Source organism: Euprymna scolopes, chromosome 7 (genome assembly GCF_053919585.1).
Source record: "Euprymna scolopes isolate OS-2025 chromosome 7, ASM5391958v1, whole genome shotgun sequence".
In the NCBI taxonomy this organism is placed as follows: Eukaryota; Metazoa; Mollusca; class Cephalopoda; order Sepiida; family Sepiolidae; genus Euprymna; species Euprymna scolopes.
Genome location: NC_136488.1, coordinates 148,849,493 through 148,873,787, shown reverse-complemented (window position 1 = coordinate 148,873,787; position 24,295 = coordinate 148,849,493). Strand labels below are relative to the sequence as shown.

General features: G+C 35.5%; 1 protein-coding gene and 1 pseudogene across 2 annotated transcripts; both read left to right on the top strand.

Moving 5' to 3' along the window:
- Positions 1 to 4,509: 4,509 nt before the first annotated feature.
- LOC145280366 (serine/threonine-protein kinase VRK1-like) lies at positions 4,510 to 9,050 on the top strand. The gene is made up of 2 exons (XM_080132137.1): positions 4,510 to 4,598; positions 8,348 to 9,050. Exons 1-2 carry the CDS (start codon positions 4,510 to 4,512, stop codon positions 9,048 to 9,050), a joined length of 792 nt encoding a protein of 263 aa, XP_079988263.1.
- A 2,049-nt stretch (positions 9,051 to 11,099) lies between these two features.
- Positions 11,100 to 23,566, top strand: LOC145280049 (serine/threonine-protein kinase VRK1 pseudogene; annotated as a pseudogene). Its single transcript, XR_013868534.1, has one exon. The product of XR_013868534.1 is annotated as a serine/threonine-protein kinase VRK1 pseudogene (transcript).
- Positions 23,567 to 24,295: the final 729 nt, after the last annotated feature.

The window sequence follows — 24,295 nt, the reverse complement described above, 5'->3', positions numbered from 1 at the left end:
TAGCTCCCTACATCAAAGTGGCGATGTGCCTTGTTTGGGATGAAAATGTTATAAAAAAAAATTTTTTTTAAATTGCTTTAACATCACAAATATTAATGTTTCCTTTAGTCAGATGTGTCATCTCGTAAGACTCTTGTTAGTAACCATGATCTTTCCATATACAAATTAAAATTTTCATTGTGCTACTGTTGCACCTGTCATTAACATTTTTGCACTTATCTACACATTCTGAAGTACAACTTCTTCTTGAGTGTGATTTTCACAACGTTTCAGTCGTTGTAACCTCCGACCTTCTTCAGGTGTATCTTGTCGAACTCTAAAATGTTTCTGTTGAACCCAGGAATTTGGAGAGAATTTTGAACGGAACCTTTATTTACTTCATGGGAGTAGTGTGCTCTGTTCCGTCAGCCATGACTGGATAGAGGTCCTAAGTAATTCGCAACTGTATTTTTCGATCGCCGACACTGAGGATTGAACCTTCAAACTTCAGGAGAATATCACTTTTATGATTGATTTTTCCAAGTACTCTAACCACTGCACCATAGGTCCTTGTGGACGATTTTAGTACAAATTTTAGGGACGAAGTCAAAATAATAGACAGAGAAGAACGGTGGAGAGTAAGATTTTATTTCTAGTTGTAAATATCACTATTTATTACTAACTATTACTATTTATTAATGTTTTTACTTATTACTTGTATATCTTATCTATTGTTTATAATTAATGGTTCTCATATCATATTAAATTCTATACTAGGTTTACTTAGTAATTAGTTATTCCCCAGCATGTGTGCTGCTTCTTTCAGTTGTTTTACTCTCCACCATTTTTCTCTGTCTATTATTTTTACTTCGTCATATAATGATAGATAGCTTCCTGTTTCCTTCCAAATATGATCGGCTATACCTGATTTTTCAGTCTCTTGGGACAATGGTTATCCCATCACCAGTCCTTCTTCATGCAGATATATATCAGATCCCATCACGAAGTATGCAGTTTCTATACAGAAGGTTAACATTATATTGTCGATTGGGACGCAAGTGCATTCTTTCAGTGAGGCATCAGACGTCAGCTTATCCCATTCCACTGGCAGAGTCTCATCAGTGGGTACTTTCGGGAACAGACTCATTCCATCTAGACTCACCATCTGGTTGGAATGAATGGGAGCATTGTTTATTATATTGATGAAGTGAGCTGAATTCTTGACGTACGATGGAGATTTGCCAATGATTGGGATGATTATATCTACCAGGAATCGAGTCAATGGATGGCATGCTGAATCTCGGGCACTGACAATGGGTCTTAATGGAATACCATCCTTGTGAATCTTAGGGAGGCCATATAGGTTTGGTAGCTTGCTGCAATGTTGTACTAGCTGTCTGCATTTTGCATTTTTGCAGATGGTATTAGGTCCTTAGGTTATGGCTAACAGAACAAGAGCACGCTACCCTTGTAAGGTAAATAAAGGGTTCCGCTCAAAATTCCATCCAAAGTCCTGAGTTCGCAGAAACATTCCCAAGTTTGACAAGATATACCTACACAAGGCACTGTTGGGAGTCTGAAATGGCAGAATAAAAGGAGACGGATTTTTGTTCGATAAACTTTTGTTCTTAGATTCCACATTGTTTGCGTGTGTTTTTGTTGTTGGAAAAATAAAGGAAAAAGAAGGACTACTGCTCCTTATGCGAAGAGCGAATATCTTCGTCATTAGTGAAAAGAACAAAATCATTGGGCTTGAGTGTGTGTTCTTTCAACTCCAAATTATGTTGTTTCACGAGGGAAGAGAGAACAAAAAAAAATATTATCACACGCAGCAGCACAGTCCCAAACAATTTCGTCCATGCGACCCGACATGATCCTGAACAACTCCATCAATTCGAACCCGGACACCTTTGTTGATTCAACATGACATGATTCCAAACAACACCGTCAATTCGAACTCGAACACCTCCAACAATTCGACACAACATGATGGACACAACGATTTAACACAATATGACATGGCACAAACAACTCCGCCAATTCGTCGACTCCGTCAATTCGAACCTAAACCTCTGACGATGTGACACTATACAATCCCAAACAACTCTGTTGATTCAAACCTGAACACTTGTGACAATTTCACATGACACAATCCCGAATGCAATGACTCAACACAACACCTTACCACAACAACTTTGGCAGTTATTCTCCAAATGAATTTGGTATCAGCATCTTATAGCCTTTGGACGAACTCATTTTTACCGTAGGTAGGCCTGACTCACAAGAGACAAAGTTTTGCCACTTTTTCTTGGTATTTTGCTTTAATGGTACAGACTCAGGAACTTTCTCAGTGATGCTTTTGTCTGTTGCATCATTGAACTCTTCCTGATCTGGATCCTTGAGTGCAGCATCTTCTGAGGAGCTTTCTCCATGTGGCCATTCATACAACAGTGTGGCTTCATAATCTGATGAAGTAATTTAATCACGGATTAAGCAATCATGTCGACACACTGAGCACACATCCTTTATGTGGTGTGGTGTTCCGTTAACTAAGACTGAGTGTTGGCTATTGATTTTCATCACCGTATCCATGTTGAACTGCGTTGTATATCTTCCCTACAGATTCTTCACCCAAACAGCATCTCCCTCCTTGTATAGGCATCACCACTTCATCCATACCCTTGACATGGATCCTATAGGCGTATAGTACATTCACAGGTGCAGTCATAGTTGTCTTTAGGCATAACATTGTGTCAGTACACTGGCTCCAAGATCACGCACAGTGTTCTTTCCGCAATGTGCTTTATTGTGCAATGGGACCTCTCAATTATTTTGTTTCTCGAGAGTATGTAGGCATACCCAAATCATATGAGCTTATCTCACATCCATGTAAACCTAGTAAAACACTGCGCCATTGTCAGTGAGCAATTGAATTGGTGGCACTCTTTCATGGAACACAATCTCCAACTGCTTAATGACGCTAGCAGAATCTTGTCAGTGCAACTGCTTCCAGATGGTAAAAAGGTTAGGGCTGCAGTCTATTAACGTCATGTACAACTGAGTGCTGAAATGGGTTATATCCATAACAACCCTGCTCCAATTTTCATGGACGTTACGTGTACCTGGCTTCCAATACTCTGGGGCTGGATCTATGGATTAGCATTCTGTGCAATCCCTAACCACCGTCCGCACTTCAGCTTTAGTTATTAATAGGTTAATTAACTTTACTAAGTACAACGTCCTCTTCACACCGAGATGCTTGCTGAACTTATGGATTGCCTGTACCTGAGAAACGTTGTGTTTTGCGGCTATGGCACACACAGGTTCTCTGGGTTCTATTTTTTGACAGATTTCGTTTAACCATCACTGTAGTAGCCAAGTAAATTGGTCAGCTCTGTTATCATGAAACTTAACAAACCTCATATCAATCTTCAGTGCATATTCCAAGGCCAAATCTCAAAATGTAACGAGATGCCACCTAATTAACATTTCAGAGGCTGCTTTCATGTGCACTCTCATCTGTCCAGACAATGTGTCAGTTTTCCACCAATATGCACAGTCCGTTCGTAGATGTATGGTTTTGGCTTTCCACTGTAATGCAAGGTTGACACCTCACTGTACAGCATCAAGCTCAGCTAAATTTATATGTTTGTCCTCATGTACCACTTGCAACTTATACCATGGGGTCATTGCTTTCTACAACCACGCCTCTGGCTATGGAACTTGCATCCACCCACACTGTAACATCTTCTCCACAAATACACCAGTCACCTTTCATTGGATTGTCCTGGACTACTCTCAAATAAATGTCTTTGATCATCCATGCTAAAAGAGAGTCTTGCACTTTGTCATCCTATCCAGTTGATATAGTGTTTGCCCTTCATTTTACAAATGCTGTGGCAACACTTAACCAGCCACACACTGAGAAATGGCCAGTCAATTTCCTGCACACTGAAAATACAATTCGACAGGTAAGTCCATCAGGGACTACTGGAAGGTCATTTCCCCACTGCGATAACAGTTTTCTCGGCTCCTCCTGAACATGTAATTACAACTCACATGAGCTCAGTCTCAGCTGTTCTGGGGTCGTGCTTGCCAGACCAAATTTCTACAAATGTTCCTTGACATCGATTGCAGAACACACAGAGTCTCATTCACAAAAATGTCATCAATATAAGATGTAGCCACGTTTATGATCTCATCCTGGCTGAGGACGGTATTAACAACAATCTGCATTATTAAAGGGGCAGCATTGACCCCAAATCCAAGGTGGATAAGGCAATATCATTATTCCTTGATCTTCACTGTTTGGAATGGCCAAAGAGATTTATCAACATGTACTTGCAAATAGGTTCAGCATAGGTCTAGCACTGCCATTATTGATCCACATTTGCAGTTCACGATCATATTCCTCACGAATTTAGGTTCGATATTCTGCAAGATTATTTTTCAATGTAATTGGAGGTTGGTCATCAGCCCATTTCCATCAGGCTCTGTAAAAGTGATGGCAGCAAAATTTGTTTTGCTGAAATGTGGAAAAGTTACCTCACTGGCACTAGTTACAGCTACTCTTCCCAGCCGCTTGATTGCATCCAGCCCAAGCAACAAATTAAATCTAAGTAAGTATCCATCCACAACTAAGACTTCTATGTTAATGCTCAGGTTTGCACCAATATTAACTTGCACCACTTCTATTCCACAGCAGCTAAGTGTGCTTCCATCTGCTATGAGCACAGGTGTCACTTTTCTTGTTCATTCATTACAACACAAATTGCAGACTAGTAATTACATGCATCCAGCATCCACTAGAGCTGTATGTGGTAGTCCATTGATGCGCCAACTGGTAATGCACCATTTACAACCGTTTGAGGAATGAGATTGACACTGAATTCTTGTTTCCTCCCCCAGCTCATTTCCTGGATAAAATCGCGCAATATGCCCACAACGCTGACATCGATAACACGTGATATTTTTTCGAGGCTTGACACCAGCATCTCTGACTGTCTCACTATCTAGTAGACAACCACTTGCCCTATGATTGGGTCCATGACAATTATAACACTGCCGGAAGTATCGGTTTCCTTAGGTGTGCTTTGTGCCGACTGTGCAGCTACTTTAGCCTGCTCTGGAACTCCTGTACAGTTCTTTAAAATAGCATGAGCACGCATCAGTACATGTGACAAATCTAGGTTCTCCATCTGGGAGGATGCTCATAATAGTTCTTCCGTATGTTTAGGCAATCCAGCAATAAATGCACACTGCAGGCACTGATCTGATACACCAATAAACAGGACCACAAGTCTGCGTAGTTCCGCCAAAAATGCATTGACCGTTTCATTTAGTTGAAGGCAGTGAAAGGATCCAAGGCAAAGCCTGTGTACAGCGTTTTCCTCACACAATCCAAATCCACACACTTTTCCTCACTCTGTTGCTGGTACACAACATACGCACCGCCTGACAAGTGCATCAGAATGATACACTTGATGCGCTTCACTCCACTCCGCTTGCATTTCAGTTCAACTTTCTCCAGCCACCTCACCATTGATTTTTTTGGATTCACTGTCATCAAATACTCCTATACGTTTTGGATCGAAGGCCATAGTATGAAATAGCTTGTTGATTCGCGAGGGAAGAGAGAACAAACAAAATTTTTTATCACAAGTGCATCAGAATGATACACTTGATGCGCTTCACTCCACCCCGCTTGCATTTCAGTTCAACTTTCTCCAGCCACCTCACCATTGATTTTTTTGGATTCACTGTCATCAAATACTCCTATACGTTTTGGATCGAAGGCCATAGTATGAAATAGCTTGTTGATTTGCGAGGGAAGAGAGAACAAACAAAATTTTTTATCACAAGTGGCAGCACGGTCCTGAACAATTTCGTCCATGTGATCCAACACGATTTTGAATAACTCCGCCAGTTTGAATCTAGACACCTCCATTGACTCAACACAACACAATCCTGAACAACACCGTCGATTTGAACGTGAATATTTCCGATGATTCAACACAACATGATCCCTCACAACTCCATTGATTCAAACCCAAACACTTCCGACAATTCGACACAATCCAGAATGCAATGACTCAATATGAGACATTATCACAGCAACCTTGGCAGTTATGCTCTGAATGACTCTGGTATCGGTTTTTTATAGCCCTTGGACAAACTTATTTTCGCCTGTGATAAAAGCCTGACTTAGACATTGGCATACAATTCTTGAGCGCTTCCATGCTCGTCATAATGGACTGAAATAGAAATTAATCTTTCAGTCACGTAAATTATAAATATATCTGGAAATTACCTTCAAAGAAGTTGCCAACATGCCCTGACCAACACCAATGAATATTCCGGAAATAAAAGTGTGCAAAATAACAAACAAACATTTTTTAACAAGAAGAACCAATTTACAGCTAGACCGCTCCACGCATAAGCAAAAAACCCCACCAACCATACTGTAGAAAAATAACTATCAACAGTCTTAAAGGAGCAATTAATAAAGACACTTTGGACACAAGTGATTTTATTTAGATAAAAAAAAAAAACAAGTACAGTTATAAAAATATTTGAAGGTATCTCATGATTTGTACAAACCTGTAACTTTTTTTTTTGATTCAAGAGCTTTTCGTAAATTATAAATATGTATCCTTCAGAGACATGGCTCACTTAATTGTCGCAGATGTCTGTCAACAAGTGATTGTAAACTTTTTTGCTACAGCCACAGTACATAAGTGGTATTTGCCTCCCTCTCACTAAGTTGGAAGATGAGGACATAAAGGCCAGCACACAAGAAGCCGCACACTCTGGCTCTACAAAAAATGCCTGAGCAACTCAGTTAGAATTCTCTCGTAGGTGCACCTCAGTCAATTCACAATAAACTATGCCTTTCTCAAAGAAGGTAAGGCTTGGGAAGGGGGATCTCCTAAAACTTCACAGAACAATAGCTCAGCCCAAAAGAGCAGGACCATTCTAGCTGTTGTGGCCCATCCTGTTGGACTGGTTATTTATTTGTTTCCCACTAAACAAAATGTGACACAAGGTCGGTTTAATGTGGGAGATAATCAGATTCCCTCAAAAGGGGATTCTGCAAAAATAAAATTGCCTTAGTATAGAAGGGTTTCCCCTCCATTGACTAAGGACAGTTACTTTGAATGCAGCATCTGAGCAGATACCATACTTCAGCCACCAGTCCAGTACAAGTAGCGGATGTCGACTGATATGTTGGACTGCTTATCAAGAATGTATCTTCGATTGGTATGTAGTGGCAAATAGAATTGACAGCACTTCAGCTGCTATTATTGTGATCAGAGAGTAATTTAGTGTTCATATCAGCTCCACTAGAAGAGAAGAAAGATGGGGAGGGGAAAGGTGAGAAAGTGGAAAAGACGAACCATGGAAACGAATAAATATCACAAAGAAAGAAATATATGTACCGACTTGAAAATGGATGACATCACAGATGGTCTAGACCACCTGTGATCGATTAGGGGTCTAGATGACTCAAAGAGTCACGGATTATCTAATAAAATCAGACTAGACAACGGGTCGTCCAGTATGTTATTGAATATCCCCAACGTACACACTTCCATAGCAGTTACAAAGAACTATTTTCTTTGGTGAATGCCCCCCCTTTGAGTTCTTCAGCCAAGGGCTGATCTATCAACTAACAAGGTGCATTGATTCATCTGCTCTCTAAAGTCTTTCGGGAACGTCAGTCAGTTAGGACCAGATCTTCAGACAAGTAACACCTATCCTCTCTCGTCCCCTGTCCACCGGACATCCTGCTATAGCATCGACGGCCTTCACCGGGACAGTTGCTATTAGCTGGGGACGACACAATACTGACTGACTGACGACGACCTCAAAAAGAACTTTCTGTTCCTTCTTCCTTTTTTGCAGTCCGACCTGCCAGTTCCTGCTGCTAATAAATATTCTAAGTTTTTGTTGTTAAAAAGAAGTTCCCATCGACGAAATGTTGCATCCCTCTGCCTGTTCTACAAGTATTTTTGTGGTGAATGCTCTGATGAACTACAAGCACTTGTGCCCCCACGACGTGAGCACCCTCGACAAACCCGACAGGCTGCTAAATCCCACCCCCACACTGTAGAGATCCCTAGATGTAAAAGATCTTTCTACTCCAATAGTTTCTTCCCCAGAACCGCTAGACTTTGGAATTCCATTCCAGGTCCCTGCTTCCCCAACAGTACTGACGTGCAGAAGTTCAAGTGTAACATGAACCGACATCTTGCTGCCCAAATCCCTACATAGTACTCCGGTAGTTGTTGCCCCTGATAGTAGCCCCCTATACCAAAGTGGCAATTTGCCTTGTTTGGGGTGAAAATGTAATAAAAAAAAAAAAAAGAGAAGTTTGTTGTTCTTTTGTGCTGTGTCGGATTGATTTACACGGCCAAACTATTGGATTCCAAATCCTCTTCGATGAATATGCTGTTAAAATTGAGCCCCAAAGTAACGGACCGTTATTCAACGAATCTCACGTCTTACAGAGAATAGCCTGCCCGGAAATAATCACAGATTATATGAAGATGAAGACTAAAAGTAAGACGCCGACCCGTGCGCCCGGCATCCCGCAATTGATTGGCAACGGAATACACGAGTCGAAAGATGTCAAATATCGTTTCGTTGTCCTGCCTCTCTTCGATGTTGATCTTCAAAAAATATTTGAAGGCAACCACAATCGCCTCGAGGAGAGGACCGCTTATTGTATAGCTCTCCGCATGCTTGATATTTTGGAATATCTTGATTTTCATGGCTACGTCCATGCTGATCTGAAAGCGGCTAACATCCTGATTCGTCGTGGTGTCAAATCTACCAACGAACTATTCATGTTTTTAATTGACTATGGGTTGGCGGCCAAGTATATGTTAGGAGACCGCCACAAAGAATACAAACCCATCAAGAAAAATGCCCACAACGGCACCCTACAGTACATCAGCATTGATGCCCACGACGGGGCCGAACCATCGCGTCGTGGAGACTTGCAGATCCTTGGCTTTTGTCTATGGGAATGGCTGGCTGGATCTCTTCCCTGGAAATCCTTTTATTAGAAAGGTAAAACAATTACCTCTCCTAAACTTCTCCCTCTTTCTCTCTTCTGGAATACTTATTATCAAAAGCTTCAACAATTACAATTCCTTTTTTATGATGCTATCTTTTATGATGTCATGTATTTAACATAAACATATATTTATTTATGTGTATATATTTCTTTCTTGATAATAATCACAAACTGTTCAACAAACAACAAAACAAGATCTAGAGAGCTGTATCAATATACTAGACCAGTCATGACCAGTTGGGTCTATAATTGTGTTATATATATATATATATATATATATATATATATATATATATATATATATATATATATATATATATATACGAGCAAACAGTTAATAAAACATGTTAAAAAACACTTTGAAAAAGAGTTAAAAACATATTTAATCTGAAAAGGAAACACTTGATAAGTGGATAGTCCTTAATCCACGGAGTTTCGAAGAAATACTTTCCTTCTCATCAGAGGGTAGGAATTAGCAAAATGCGGGATGGGATTTTGCATACAAAAGTATTTGATGAAACAACAAGTAAGTCAAAGATCTTACTTGATAACAAAAAAGTGAAGCAGAGGGAATATGGTGAAGAAAAAGGTGATTACACGTGAATGGATAGTCTGGTAAAAGATAAATAATCCAATGACGGTAAAATCCAAAAATATAACTTCAAGAAAGTTAATTGAATTTCCATTTGCACAAGTAAAATCCAAGGAAATCCCGTAATTGGAAGAATAGCAGGGTGCCCGTCATTGCCCAATTGTAAAATATGCATAAATATTATATTTTGATTAATGCAAAACAGAAATACTGTAGGTATTAAACGTAGCATTAAATTCCTTTTTAAAAAAATGAAGTTTAAAAAAAAAAACAGAAAGAAACTAAGACATGTGCATGCAAGTATTATGTTTTTTCTAAACAATTCACTTCTTAGAAAAAAAAAAAAAATCGAGCTGAGATCGAAATCAAAACCTAAAGACAGTAAGTCAAGTACAATAACCATTACGCTAGCTTCACACGATCTTTAAAAAGTGTTTTCAAACCTACTTATTCTTATAAGTAATCTGTCATGGGAACCATTCATATATGCGCATTTGTGAAACAGTTGATAAACAGATAAAATTCCAATGACCCTCCCCCCCTCCGTATCAATTTTTCAATTTTGATCCATTAGCAGCTTTTTTTTGCCAGATAAAAACCGATTAAAACATTTTCCACATGTCTGAATACCCTATATACCAAATTTCATTGAGAATCATTCATGAATTCATGATGATTTTGTTGGCATTCTTTTCCTCCATATCTTTTTATTAAGAAACTCACTCACTATATGTTACCGTGACATAAACTGACATATATTCGATGGGTTTTTAACAGTACTGTGTATATATTTTATTTTTAGCTCTTTTTCCCAAACTTACCTTGTTCAACAGTGAGTCTGGCGCCATTTTTTAATTTTCAAATACATCGGTAAACACTGTATGTTTTTCGAGCTGAATAAACATGTTATATTCAATAAAAACACTGAAAAAAAATCTAGTTAGGTAGAAAAGTAACTTATCTTGCCTTTGGTAACATATATTTGTTATTTTGGAAACTTTTTTGAGTCTATGTGGCATGTGTATAGTAATACAAATCCAAAAATTCTTTCTAGAAAGGTATTGGGTACTTAACGGAGAGACTGTGAAACGAACTAGGTTCAAACTTGGTACACACAGATTGTCACCTCCCTACAGCTGCTGGTGCGTACAAACACATAAGAGTTGAGACTTTTAGTATTCTACTCAGAGAGATACTGATCCAATTTATTACTGATGGTCTGGTTAGTAGGTAAATTAAAAAGTAAACCTTTTTTACTGCTTTTGAATAGAGAGAGATTCATGAATATAAAATTGATAAATATAACAAAACTGTAGAAAAAAAAAAACTAGTAATCTCTGGAATTACGTAAAAATTAATAAGGAAAAGAAAACACTATTAGCCGAGAGTGATATATTAGCAGGAACCTATTTCTGGATAACACCGGTTATTTGCGTGTGTCAAAACTTTTTTACGTTCCTAAAACAACTAGAGTTACGTACCTTGATACAAACAGCCAATCAGAGACTTTCTCTTAAGTTTGAGCGGATTTATTAAAACATTTCCGCCTTCAGAAAGTCCCCTCATAATTATTTAGGAATTTCTTTTCTAAATTTTTTGTTGTTTAATTCCAAACTCCGAAAAATGGCTAAACCGCGCCCCAAAGCCGCCAAAGGATATCAACACGCAGAGGAGTTTAAGCCGGGAGAGATAATACGAAGTATTTCAACAAAGAAGGAGTTTAAGCTTAACTCCGTCATCGGCACAGGTGGATTCGGATTGATTTACACGGCCAAACTATTGGATTCCAAATCCTCTTCCGATGAATATGCTGTTAAAATTGAGCCCCAAAGTAACGGACCTTTATTCAACGAATCTCACGTCTTACAGAGAATAGCCCGCCCGGAAATAATCGCAGATTATATGAAGATGAAGACTAAAAGTAAGACGCCGACCCGTGCGCCCGGCATCCCGCAATTGATTGGCAACGGAATACACGAGTCGAAAGATGTCAAATATCGTTTCGTTGTCCTGCCTCTCTTCGATGTCGATCTTCAAAAAATATTTGAAGGCAACCACAATCGCCTCGAGGAGAGGACCGCTTATTGTATAGCTCTCCGCATGCTTGATATTTTGGAATATCTTGATTTTCATGGCTACGTCCATGCTGATCTGAAAGCGGCTAACATCCTGATTCGTCGTGGTGTCAAATCTACCGACGAACCATCCATCTTTTTAATTGACTATGGGTTGGCGGCCAAGTATATGTTAGGAGACCGCCACAAAGAATACAAACCCATCAAGAAAAATGCCCACAACGGCACCCTACAGTACACCAGCATTGATGCCCACGACGGGGCCGAACCGTCGCGTCGTGGAGACTTGCAGATCCTTGGCTTTTGTCTATGGGAATGGCTGGCTGGATCTCTTCCCTGGAAATCCTGCATGAAAAACAAAGACGATGTCAAAAACAAGAAGATAAAATGCCTAAAAGATCTGAGTGAAGTGCCTACTGCGACCCTTAAGAAATACTTTAGTTCCATTAGCGATTTGGAATACGACGAAAACCCCGATTATGATGAGTTGAAAGGCATTTTCTTGAATTACCTGAAAAAGAATGGGGGTGAAAAACTTTACATTCCCGTCAGTGGTGCTACTACACCTAAAAGGAAACTTAAACCCATGAAGACAATTGAAAATGTGACAGCCGAAGAAGAACCTGTTCCAATAAAGAGGCAAAAGAGAACTGGATCTGCCGCTGCTGTTAAGAGAAAAACTAAAAAATAATTTTTCCACCCATCATAAATATCTCCATTTTCTTATTTCATTGCTATTGGCTCTTCTTCGGTGCCTGCCCAGAATTCCAACTCCCCCTTTATTAAAGAAAAAAATAATAAAATTCTGTATGATGTACATATCAGTAACGGAAAGAAAATATCGTCCACCAAAAATCACGTAAAATGATCAACTATTTATATTTTTAAATAAGAAAATAGAATTTTGTGGCCTAACGACCAGCGATGATATCGCAACAAAGTAACTAATTCTAAATGATTCAAACTTGCGAGATTTTTAGCAAACAATTCTTAACTTGGGAAGATTGGAAAAACTCCAATTCGTATAAAAATGATTTTCTTCTATAAAATAAAACTACTTAATCACTACGTGGTTTTTGGAATGCATCTTTTTTTTTTCTTTCACGGGTACGTACATCCTTTACATTTTTTATAATAGAAGGAATTTTGGGCAAGTACCGATGCTTTTTAACTAAAGCCCCAAGTTTTAACACTTCATGTTTATGTTGTGCAGATCAATTGTTCAGAAAAGTAAGATTTCAGGTTTTAGTGAAAACAAGGAGTTTTTAGATTTTCAAATGTTATCGTACGAAATTAACGGCCACTGTTTCATATATATATATATATATATATAGTAAAATTGGTAATTAAGTGCTCAATACTATTGCAGAGCAAATGTTTTATTTTTATTACCGTTTTATCTGTTTAGTTAAATAACGTTCTTGGGACACGTATTGAAGCAATATCCCCCCTCCCCTGTATTATTATTTTTTTTTTATTAGCAAATTATCGAATAGACAATTTTATTTAAAAAAAAAAAACAAAAAAAAACGAAAGACTAAACTGCTTAAAATTTTAACTAAAAGTTTCGAGTGGTTCTAAAATGGGTGATCGATTTACGAGAACGTTGCGTTAGAAACTGAGCACCTTTTACAAATATTTAAATATTGACTTAATAAAAAAAATGATAATCTGGTAGACTAGTGTTTATTCGATAATAATCCGCTGAAAAAATTGGAAAGATGAAAATAAATAATTCATAGTGGGTACCGATTTTATACATGCGCCGCCGCCACGTTAAGACCGCCATTCTTAACATGAGAAAAGGACTTTCTTTTTTTTTTTTTTTCTTTTTAAAACCATTTTACACTTTTACCTAACAATTTAATAAACAAAATATGCTGTAAAAAAACATTAAATCCAATGGTATCTACTTGTCATGTCGCAGTACTTAACATATCCAAAAATTACGAAAAACCATAAGTTAGAAATTATTACTGAAAACCGTTTTCAAAGTCAATTAGCGAAAATTAAGTTTTGCTAAATTGGTCTAACATTTCGAAAATGAACCCCCCCCCCCTTCCTTGTTACGATTCGATTTCGCTAGTTTCTCTTTCTTAGCAAAACTCGTTTTTGAAAACTATTTTCATTAATAATTAATTTTCTACTTGATTTTTTTTTTTTTTTTTCTTTTTTTGTCATTTTTGGATGTGGTCATTACTGCGACATTACACTTGGCTTTACTGGGAATTTAATTTTTCGGAGAAACACCGAAATTCATTATAAATTAACCCGTGACCAGTTTCTCGGAAAAAGGCCAAAATTGCTCGTAGTGTTTCCGTCCTTGACATTTCAGTTATTTCTAAGAAACTTCTGAACATGTGTAACCTTTTTTTTTTATGCAAATCCCTCCAGTCCAAGCGTGAATTTACTTGATAAAGAATTAAACTAAAAGGTGCTAATGCACTTATAGATCCGCGCTATTTTTTTTAAATAGTATTTTCAAGTTTAATTAAAGTTTTATGATGTCTGTTTTTATTAAATTAAGTTAAAGTACAGAATAGCTACAAAACACCTCCCCTCCATGTTAAGAATGGCTTTCGAAATAACGTTATTTCAGCACGGACCAATAAATGCACTTGCACTAGTACCAAATAAAAAATGATACGGGTTTGTTTTCGTATCCTTGGATACGAAAAAGTGGTAATTTATATAACAAATAAATGTTAAGCAAAGGCAAGATAAGTTACTCTTCTACCTATCTGGAAAAGTTTTTAGCAGTCTTACCAACTTTAAAACGTTTAATCTGTTCGAAAAACAGTGTTTATCGATGGATGTGAGCAAGAAAAATGGCGGCGAGCTGATCCTTGAATATGTCAAGTTTGGAAAATGAGTTAAGACTAAAATATTATACAAAATATTGTTAGAAACCCAATTGTATAATTTAGTTTAAACTCATTTTCCAAACTTCACATATTTAGGGGTCAGGTCGCGGCCATTTTTCTTATTTACACCTATCGATAAACACTGCGTACTTTTTTAAACGTTTTTCAAGTTAGTAAAACTGCTAAAAACTTTTCCAGATAGGTAGAAGAGTAACTTATCTTGCCTTTGCTAACATTTGTTATATTTTTGAATTTTTGATCACTTTTTTGTATCTGTGGATTGTAAAGCAAACCCTACCAAATACTACTTCCAGGTCAAAAACTAACCAGTAATACGTATTGGATAGATTCCAACCCAGAAAACAGCAATTCTTCCCCCTTTGTCAAAACATTGTTGATGAAATGTGAGGACTAAAATGATAAAATAAGGGAATCGATTGTTTATTTTACAAAAAAAAAAACAATTTAAATATGCTTAAAAATGAATGACTTTTGTTTTCACTAAAACCTTTTAAACATCTACACAAAGTCAACATAATTGTTTATAAATTTGGGGTCCGTTTCATTTGCTGGCTTTTTGCTAAATCTACACATAAAAATTTCGCAAAATTTAAACAAATTTGGTACTTGTACAGTTTAATCAAGACATTAAAAAAATGAAAATACCAAAAAAAAAAAGGTTATATTGTACGTGTCTGTTTTGGACTGAAGATCTCCGAAAAAAAATTTCATTTAATTTGATCGAGTATTTTTTTTTTTTTTTTTTTTTTTTTTTTTACAGCGGAAAAACGTTTTTATGAGGGCGCGTTGAAGTTTGCCATTATGGAAATCTTTAACACGCCACGGAGAGATAACTATGTAAAGAAAGCGCTGACACTCCCTCCCCATCTTTATTACTAGCTGTCTCCTAAAAAGCAAACCTTTTGTCGGTTGTTTTTTCGCTGTAAAAAACAAAAGAAAACTACTTGATGAAATTAAGTCTTTTTTTTTTTTTTTTTTTCCGGAGAACTTCATTCCAGTCTGACAATATAACTTTTTTTTTCTCTCTCTCTCTCGATATTTTCATTTTTTTAATGTCTTGAATAAACTGTACAAGTACCACAAATTTTATTCGTTTGTTAGTTTTGGTGCGTGTACAAAGGCGACATAGATTAAAAAAAAAAAAAAAACTGCAGAAACAGGACATAACTCGGAGTGGCAGAGTGCTTATTTTAGATTATTTTCAATTTTTGCTTATTGTTTGCTAATTACTTATTTTATTAAAATATTTTTGATGTAAAATTTTTGAAAACATTTGTTATTTAGCTAAATTGATACTCATATACTTATTTACCGCGCATTAAATATCTATTTAGAGAGCCATTCTTAACAGGGAAGGTATTTTGTAACTATTTTGTACTTTCACCTAACAACTTTAAAAAAAATTTCGCTTTTCATGATTTATCTTTCTTGTTTGATCTTTGTCCGAGCGGTGTATATATTTTTTTTTTCTTACTGCGTAATTTTATTTAATTTTATCAGATTTTATTTTTGTTGTTTCTTTTCGTATTAATAGTTTAATTTTCATTTCCGTTCGATGCTCATTATTTCACTCCATCTTAAAAAAAAAAAGGGGGGGGCGACGTTTTAAATCTGGTTCTTGCACATGCGAAAATTAAGGGTTTCATTTTGCTTTATTGATCACAAACCATAATGCTTGATTGTAGTGTTTCCAGTCAAATATGTTAACCCTCATCAAATACAGGTTAATTCCTATTTTAGTCACGTAAGTTATTTAGCATGAAATGTGTTTCGGTTTTATTCATGAGATTATATTTGCTTAACGTGTGTTTTAATTAAGAAATGAAGTTGTTTGGGGAGTAATTGCCAAAAAGCGAATGTTTAATTAATATAGCTAACGAAAAAAAGAGGGAGTCAAATATGCAACAAATGACTAATACCAAACGATAGAAAATGTGGTACTTCTACAGTTTTATCGCCGGAGATAGACGCCATTTTTTTTTTTTTTTTTTTAGCACCTGTTGTTAAAATCAAAGGGAGAAATTAGTATTTTAAACTGTGATCGAAGTAGGAAATAAATAACAAAAAACAAAAAAATACAAAATTGTTTTAGTAAAATTATATTCTTACGCAGACTCTTCAATAAAAATGTCTTTACAATTTTATTTTGATACAATAAATATTTTGGTTTTCAAATAGCTCATCAGTATGTCCTGTATTTAAGAATTCAGGTGAAAAGTCATCTCCCTCTCAATACAGACCAATAAGTCTCCTGTGTGTCATGAGTAAGTTGTTGGAATCCATATTAAATAAAGAACCACCTCAACAGAAACAACCTTCTTAGTGACATGCAATATAGTTTCCGCTCTACAAGATCTACAGCAGATGTGCTAACGGTTATATCACATAGGATTAGTGAATCTCTTGACAAAGGTTTCCTTTTCAGGCCAATGCTCTTGACATATCAAAGGCCTTCGATAAGGTATGGCATAAGGGCCTACTTCACAAGATTTCCAGCTACGGTATTACTGGAAATGTTTTCTCAATCATTAAATCATTTCTCTCTGATAGGTTCATGAGTAGTGGTTGATGGGCAGAAATCAGAGGCCCACAGTATAAATGCTGGAGTCCCCCAGGGATCCATCCTGGGCCCAACTCTCTTCCTGATCTACATCAATGATCTCCCAAAACACATACTTAAATCATACGTTCACATCTGTGCTGATGACACGACCATCTATGGCAACACATCAAAGGCCGTAAATGACAAAGTTCTCTCTAATTCTCTCTCCTCTGATCTTGAGTGCGTGTTACAATGGGGGAAGAGGTGGCTGGTCACTTTAATGCATCCAAAACCAAGCTCCTATCTTTACATCAACGCTCTGATCCCCATCTGGCATCAATTGAAATGGATGGCTCTCGTCTTGGGGAGGCTCCACGTTTTGACAAGCTTCTGCGTTTGACCTTTTACTCCTGATCTTAAATGGAACACGTACATCAAATCTGTTGCCAGGGACGCTGAGAAAATGGTGGGATCCTTCTACCGCTCCAGAAGATATCTCACTACTGATGCAATTCTCTATCTGTATAAAAGCCAAGTACGTCCAAGGATAGAGTACTGCTGCCACATCTGGGCAGGAACTGCTAAAAACAGCCTATCCTGCCTTGACAGAGTACAAAATAGACTTCGTGGTTTGGTGGGGATGCCCTTTTCTCTTCCCTGCAACCTCTCTCCCACAGAAGAGACGTTGCGAGCCTGTCTTTGTTTTATCGTTATTTCCATGGCAAGTGCTCGTCTGAGCTCCAATCTCTCGTTCCCCCTCCCCAATCTTTCACGAGAAACACCCGTCTGGCTAAAACTACTGTCAATAATTTTCCCCACTCTTTATCTGTGCCTAAATCCAAACATAGATTCCATGAGCAGAGCTTCTTTCTCGGAAGTGCAAGACTGTGGAACTCTCTTCCGTTTGCCTGTTTCCCACCTGACTACAACTTGGATGTCTTCAAATCCAGCATAAACAAATTCCTGACAAACCGCCCCCTTAAGTAAGACACTCTATCAAATCTCCAATACTAATGATTACTACAATACTATCTCCTTGATTACTGGCTCTCCCCAATTAAAATAATGTCATTTTCTGCTTTTAATAATGTCTTTTATTTTCTGTTTTTAATAATAAAAAATAGTGTATGCCTTGGGCGTTGAGTTCCATGGCGACCACCAGCATATTTATTTAATAGTCGCCCTCTTAGTAAAGACTAACGCATGCGTACGTAACATTATTTATTTACGTTGGCTTAGTAACGATTTATTGATAATTTCGCACATTTACAAACATTTATTTACGTTAGCTTAACTCTTTTTATGAATATTGGAAAAAAAAAAGTAACTAAACGATTTATTGATAATTTCTCACTTTTACAAATGTTTCATGAAAAGCTTCCCGTTTTCATCAATTAAAATCGAAACATTTTCAATTAAACAATTACGGATATATGTTCTTTCACTTTATTTACTTTTCAGTTATTTCCGGAAGTAATTAATATCTAGTTTAATTTTTGTTATTTATTTCTAACTTCGGCCATAGTTTAAAATACTGATTCGGGTTTGTATTACTGTACACATAGATTCGAAAAAGTTGTCAAAAAAAACAAATATATAACAAACAAATGTTATCAAACGCAAGATAAGTTACTTTTCTACTTAACTGGATATGTTTTTAGTGTTTTTATTCGATGTAACATGTTTATTCAGCTCGAAAAACAGTGTTTACCGATGTATTGGAAAATTTAAAATGGCGGCCGACTCTCTGTTTGACACGGTAAGTTTAGGAAAAGGAGTTAAAAATTAAAAAAATATGCAAAATACTGTTAAAAACCCACCGAATATATGTCAGCCTATTTCATGGTAACATATATTGAGCGATTTTTATTTTTAACCGTATTTTGTCTAGTTTTTTATTTATAACTCCTTTTCCCAAACTTACTGTGTCAAAGAGAGTCGCCTCGGCCGCCATTTTTAACTTTCTAATACATCGGTAAATATTGTATGTTTTTCGAGCTGAATAAACATGTTACATTATATAAAAACACTAAAAACCTATCCAGTTAGGTATAAAAGTAACTTATCTTGCTATTGATAACATTTTTTTTTATTTTATTTTTTTTTTTTTAACAACTTTTTCGGATCTATGTGCACAGTAATACAAACCCACTGATTCTAATCGACAGGTGCTCGAAATAAAATGGCGTATCCATTTTCGGTGATAAACTGGAGAAGTACCGAAAGTTTAACATTTTATCGATCTGCGTATTTAAAAACTTTGTTTACAGTTTTTTTATTTTCGTTTAACTGATTTAAAGTGGTGGTCAAATTTCTTTTAGTTCGTCGCTTATTTCGGATTAAAATATATTTGGAAAAAAACAAGGTGCAAGTCTATAGCTCAACCTAATTTATATTAAAAAAAAAATGATTACTGTGTGCTAGAGTACCAACTAAAGACCTTTCAAAAAGTTGATTTTTAGAGGTATTCGAGTTTTTGAACGAATATCATGTTTAAAGTTGTTGCCGACAAGTAATTTTTAGATAAAGTCTTAATATAATAATGTATTGTGTGTTTTCAGTCTGTTTTTGCATGTGCTTAATTTTTGTGCAAAAACAAACATGGCCACCAGTGAAAACAATATGGAATGCATAATATTTAGACTTACCTTTATTATCCAAAAATTATTTGCCGGCGACAATTTTAAATGTAATATTCATTCAAAACATACCTGAATACCTAAAAAAAAAAAAAAAAAAAAAAAAAAAAATCAACTTGTATGTCTTTAGTTTGTACTTTAGCGCATAATAACCACTTTTTAACAAGGAAAAATTTTGATGTACGTACTAGTCATGGAATGAACATGTCATATACCAAAAGTCATGTAAATTGATTGATAAAGTATTTTTTTAAATCTTTCTTTTTACGATTTTTAATAAGACAATTCGTGAGCTTAACTTTTTGTTCTAAAGGAGACGTAACTCTATTTTACTAAGAATTGAAAAAAAAAAACAAAAAAAAAAAACGATTTTTAAAAAAAAATTTTTATTTTTATTTTTTTTTTTCAACTACTTTATTTAATGTAATAGTTTTATTACATAACAAAAATGCGACAATATTGTAATTTAAACAAAACATTTGAGTAATTGTAAGAAAAAAACTTTCATTTACTTTAATAAAGTAGTTACCTCCTTAGAACAATAAGTTAAGCTTCCAAATTATTTTTAATATGTAGTTGTAGCTTATAAGTCTGATTCTGATCTCGTTAGTTTGAATTGAGTTGCCTCTCTATTTAGTAAATATGATGGATCAATATGCAACATTCTAGTTTCCTAATAAAATTTGATTTTATTAAAAAAAAAATTATGGTTTTCTGCAACGGGTATGTACACCGTAAATATATATATTTTTGAATTCTGGGCTTTGCACTAAAAATAAGTTCCCTAACATTAAGCCCTGGGGTGGTTTCCAGTCGTTATTTATTTATATATTATTATTTTTATTTTATTTTTTATTTTTTTATGGTGTTTGTGTAGAATAGTGGATTTTAAAACAAATACGTTTCAGGTGAAAACATTACGTACCTGTGTTTCATGTTGAAATTAGTATTCCAAAAATTACAAAAAATGACAGAAAAACGATTACGAGTAAAAATAAAATTTATCGAATTATCAAGTTTAATACTTTAAAACCTACGATTAAAGTTGGAGTTCTTATAATCTCTTTATTAGAAACTGATTTATCTCCTTTGCTTTCCTTGAAATCTGCCATTGAAAAAAATAGTCTTTCTATTGGATCATTTTTCGTCATTTTTGGAATTAATACTAATTTCAATATGACACCAGTGTTTTCATCTGAAATGCGTTTGTTTTAAAATTCAATAATTTTTTACTTGAAAGAAGATCCTCTCAAAAGAAAACAAGGCCGATAGCCATTAATCGCATGCTCTCGTGTAATGAATGAATGAATGTAGGATTGCTATGAAATTCTTAAAGATAAACTAAAATGACCGAAAAATGGGCTGAAATGACTTAAATAAATAAAAAGTAAATGACTTAGAATGACTAATGAACTTAAGGATGAATTGAATGACCTTAAGAATGACTTGAATGCTTAAAAAATAACTGGAATCGTCCAAAAACAACTTGAATGATCTGGAGAATGACTTCAATGGCTTTGAGACTGACAGGTTGTAAAGTGGGTGATCATTTTGCATTAAATTAATACAGAAAAGTGATCCCCCACTTTATATCACAGTTACAGACCTAAGTACAGCATTGATCTTGGCCAAAAGGTCAAGAAAAGCTTAAAAAGCTAAGAACAGCATCTATTGACAACAGACCTTTGATCTTAACCAAAAAGGCCAAGCACAAAAGTGTTACGGACGGACCGATGGAGTGACTTATAGAGTTGCTTGCACACGACTAAAAAGCAATCGCCATCTTTATTGAAAAAATCGGTTACATGAAAATAACAAAATGCAGTTTGTAATAACAGAGTATTCTAAAAATATATTTTTTATCGTTTGGTAGCAACTTATTTGTTGTATATTTGTATACCACCCCCCTTTTTTTTTTTCGTAAACTAGCCTGAGTGCCCGGGTGTTTGTAGGTGTGTGTTGAGCAAAAAAAATAAATAAATAAAAGTTGCAGTAGGCAAGCAGGCTTGAACCCGTGACGCGAAGGTGAAAAAGAAAGTGGAGGTGTGTGTAAAGACGTTGGTTTAGCAAAGAAAAAAATATTGCGAGCACAAAAAACGTGGTAGTAGTTAGGCAGGCTCGAACCCGTACCTCAAAGGAGGAAAAGAAAGTGACAAAAAACAATGTGACGCATTAGCTGCTGCGCTCGTCACCAAACCGAAAGTAATGTAGGTTCAAATTAAGGCTAGACAATCGAAAAGAGGTGACGACTTTTGAAAATATTGGCGAGTAAAGCGACCTCTCCCTGTAGAAAAGTGTCCATTGAAGGAATTAATGTTCTTTGGCCAATTTTCCCATATTTGTCGTCCGAAGGGTCAAGCTTCAAAATGATACCAATCTCGCCTTTGTCGAAAGTTTTTGCGAGACAAACATACATTTAAACAGACAGGTGAGATTTATATTATAGACTAGACTACCCGTGACCCGTTGGGTCAGTATTTTATATTAGCTATGGAATTCTTGTATGAGCATGAACACTTGTGATGTAAAGAAAATAGTTTTGTTTTGTTTTTTTCTATATAACAGAAACATTTTTATGAAAGATCATGGACGGATCACTCAAACATGAAAAAAAATCCTCCCTATTCGTGTAAAGTTACCTATTTTTCTGAATAATCACTCAAAAATCGAAAATTAAACATGATTTTCCTACGAATTGAACGGCGACGAAAGTCATTTAGCAGCAAAAACGCACATGAACCTACGGATGAGAAATATAAGAATGAAAAACCCATATTGGAATCCTTCAACCAAGTTATAGAAACTTAAAATCTAAAAAAAAAAATAATTAATAAAACCTGAAGCAAAAAAATAAAACGTAAATAAAATAAAACTAATATTGAAACAGATTAGTAAATGTGTCAACAAGTTCACCATTCTCACACAACTATTTTTTATCTAGAAATGTAAACAAAAAATAAAAAAAAAAGGAAGGAAGGAAAAGGGACGGATAGAGAGTAGTAGTAGTCTTGGCTTTACTACAGTTGTTCTTTTTTCTCAACGGGTTAAAGTTGTTTAGTTGTAAGAAAATAGCGACAGTATAATTGTAATAAAGAATGGTTGCGAAACACCCCCCCCTCTTCCCATGTTAAATAATAATTTCACAATAATAACGTTAATATTTCAGTGCACAGGTCAAAATCTGCAAAAGAAGCTATTTGCATTTGTTTACGTTGTTATGGGTTAATGTTTATGCGCGCATGCGCAACCGGATATCGTAAACCGGAAAGTGGGTTACAATCACTCGTTACAAGGTCATTTGAGTTTTATATAGATTAAACTATTTTTGCTTTTTAAAATATACCACAATCTATTTCGCTCTAAATAATTTGTGATTAAAATAGGAATTAATCTAGGTACAAATGGCTGACGTATAATAAAACTTTGTTGCAATTTGATTTGAAATCAATTTTGAAACCTTTAAACTGACAAGTTTTTTTGTTTTTTTTTGCTGTTTTTAGTCAACAGTCAAATATTGTTTCATTTGCGCTTCTGTTGCATAAAAGTAACTACACATTCATGATGTTGCAATTTTTTGTTGTGTGTGTGTGTGTATATATATTATGAATTCTTTTTCTCTATTTTAATCATTTATTCTAACTTGAGTGATCATTGAGTTTGCTGACGGAAAATAACCACAGAAAACTTTCTTTTTCCAACATTTTACTGGCCTTAAAAGTTGTCAAACTTGATTAGTCACATTCTGCTTTCAATAAACTATTACACAATTCGACTTCATCTGTTTGCTATTTAGTTTTGTTTAGTTGTATTTTAGTTTTAACATTTTCATGTTGAAGAGTGGACTTCATATTCGGTGTAACTGAAATTCCTGATTTCTAGGTTTAAAAAACAAAAAAACAGTTAAGATTAAAATGTATCTGTTCTGATACTAGTTACATTAATTGCAGAATAATGTAAAAAAAAAAAAAAAAGGAGGGGGGGGGCTTAAATAGAACAAAAATACAGATATAATATTTAGTGTTGGAACAATTAATCAGAACATTTAGATGTATCCGAATCGGTACCGGAAAAATTTATACCTACTTTCCGATGCCAAAAACGATTCTTTTAATAGTCTTTTTTTATTTGAATTTGTTAAAAAGCAAAATCTTCCCCTGCTGTTAGTAATAATAAAATAAATATTTGTTGATTATAAACTAATATTAAAACTAAAATCAGTAGATCATCTCTTACAAGTGTATATTTTACGCTTGAGAAAATATCCACTCATTTAAGGTGCTTTTATGATAATTGGTGAAAAATAACTACTTTATAGTTAAATATTTAGATTTATAAAGAATCGGAATCAGGAATTTAGTAAGAAATCAGGAGGGGAAAATATTGAATTCGTCCCATCACTAATATCTCTTCTAGTCAATCTTGAATCTAGTAAAATTACACAACTGAATTTCTGCCCTGAAAAACACTTTTTGTTCCCCCCAGACAAAAGCGGGATTGGACC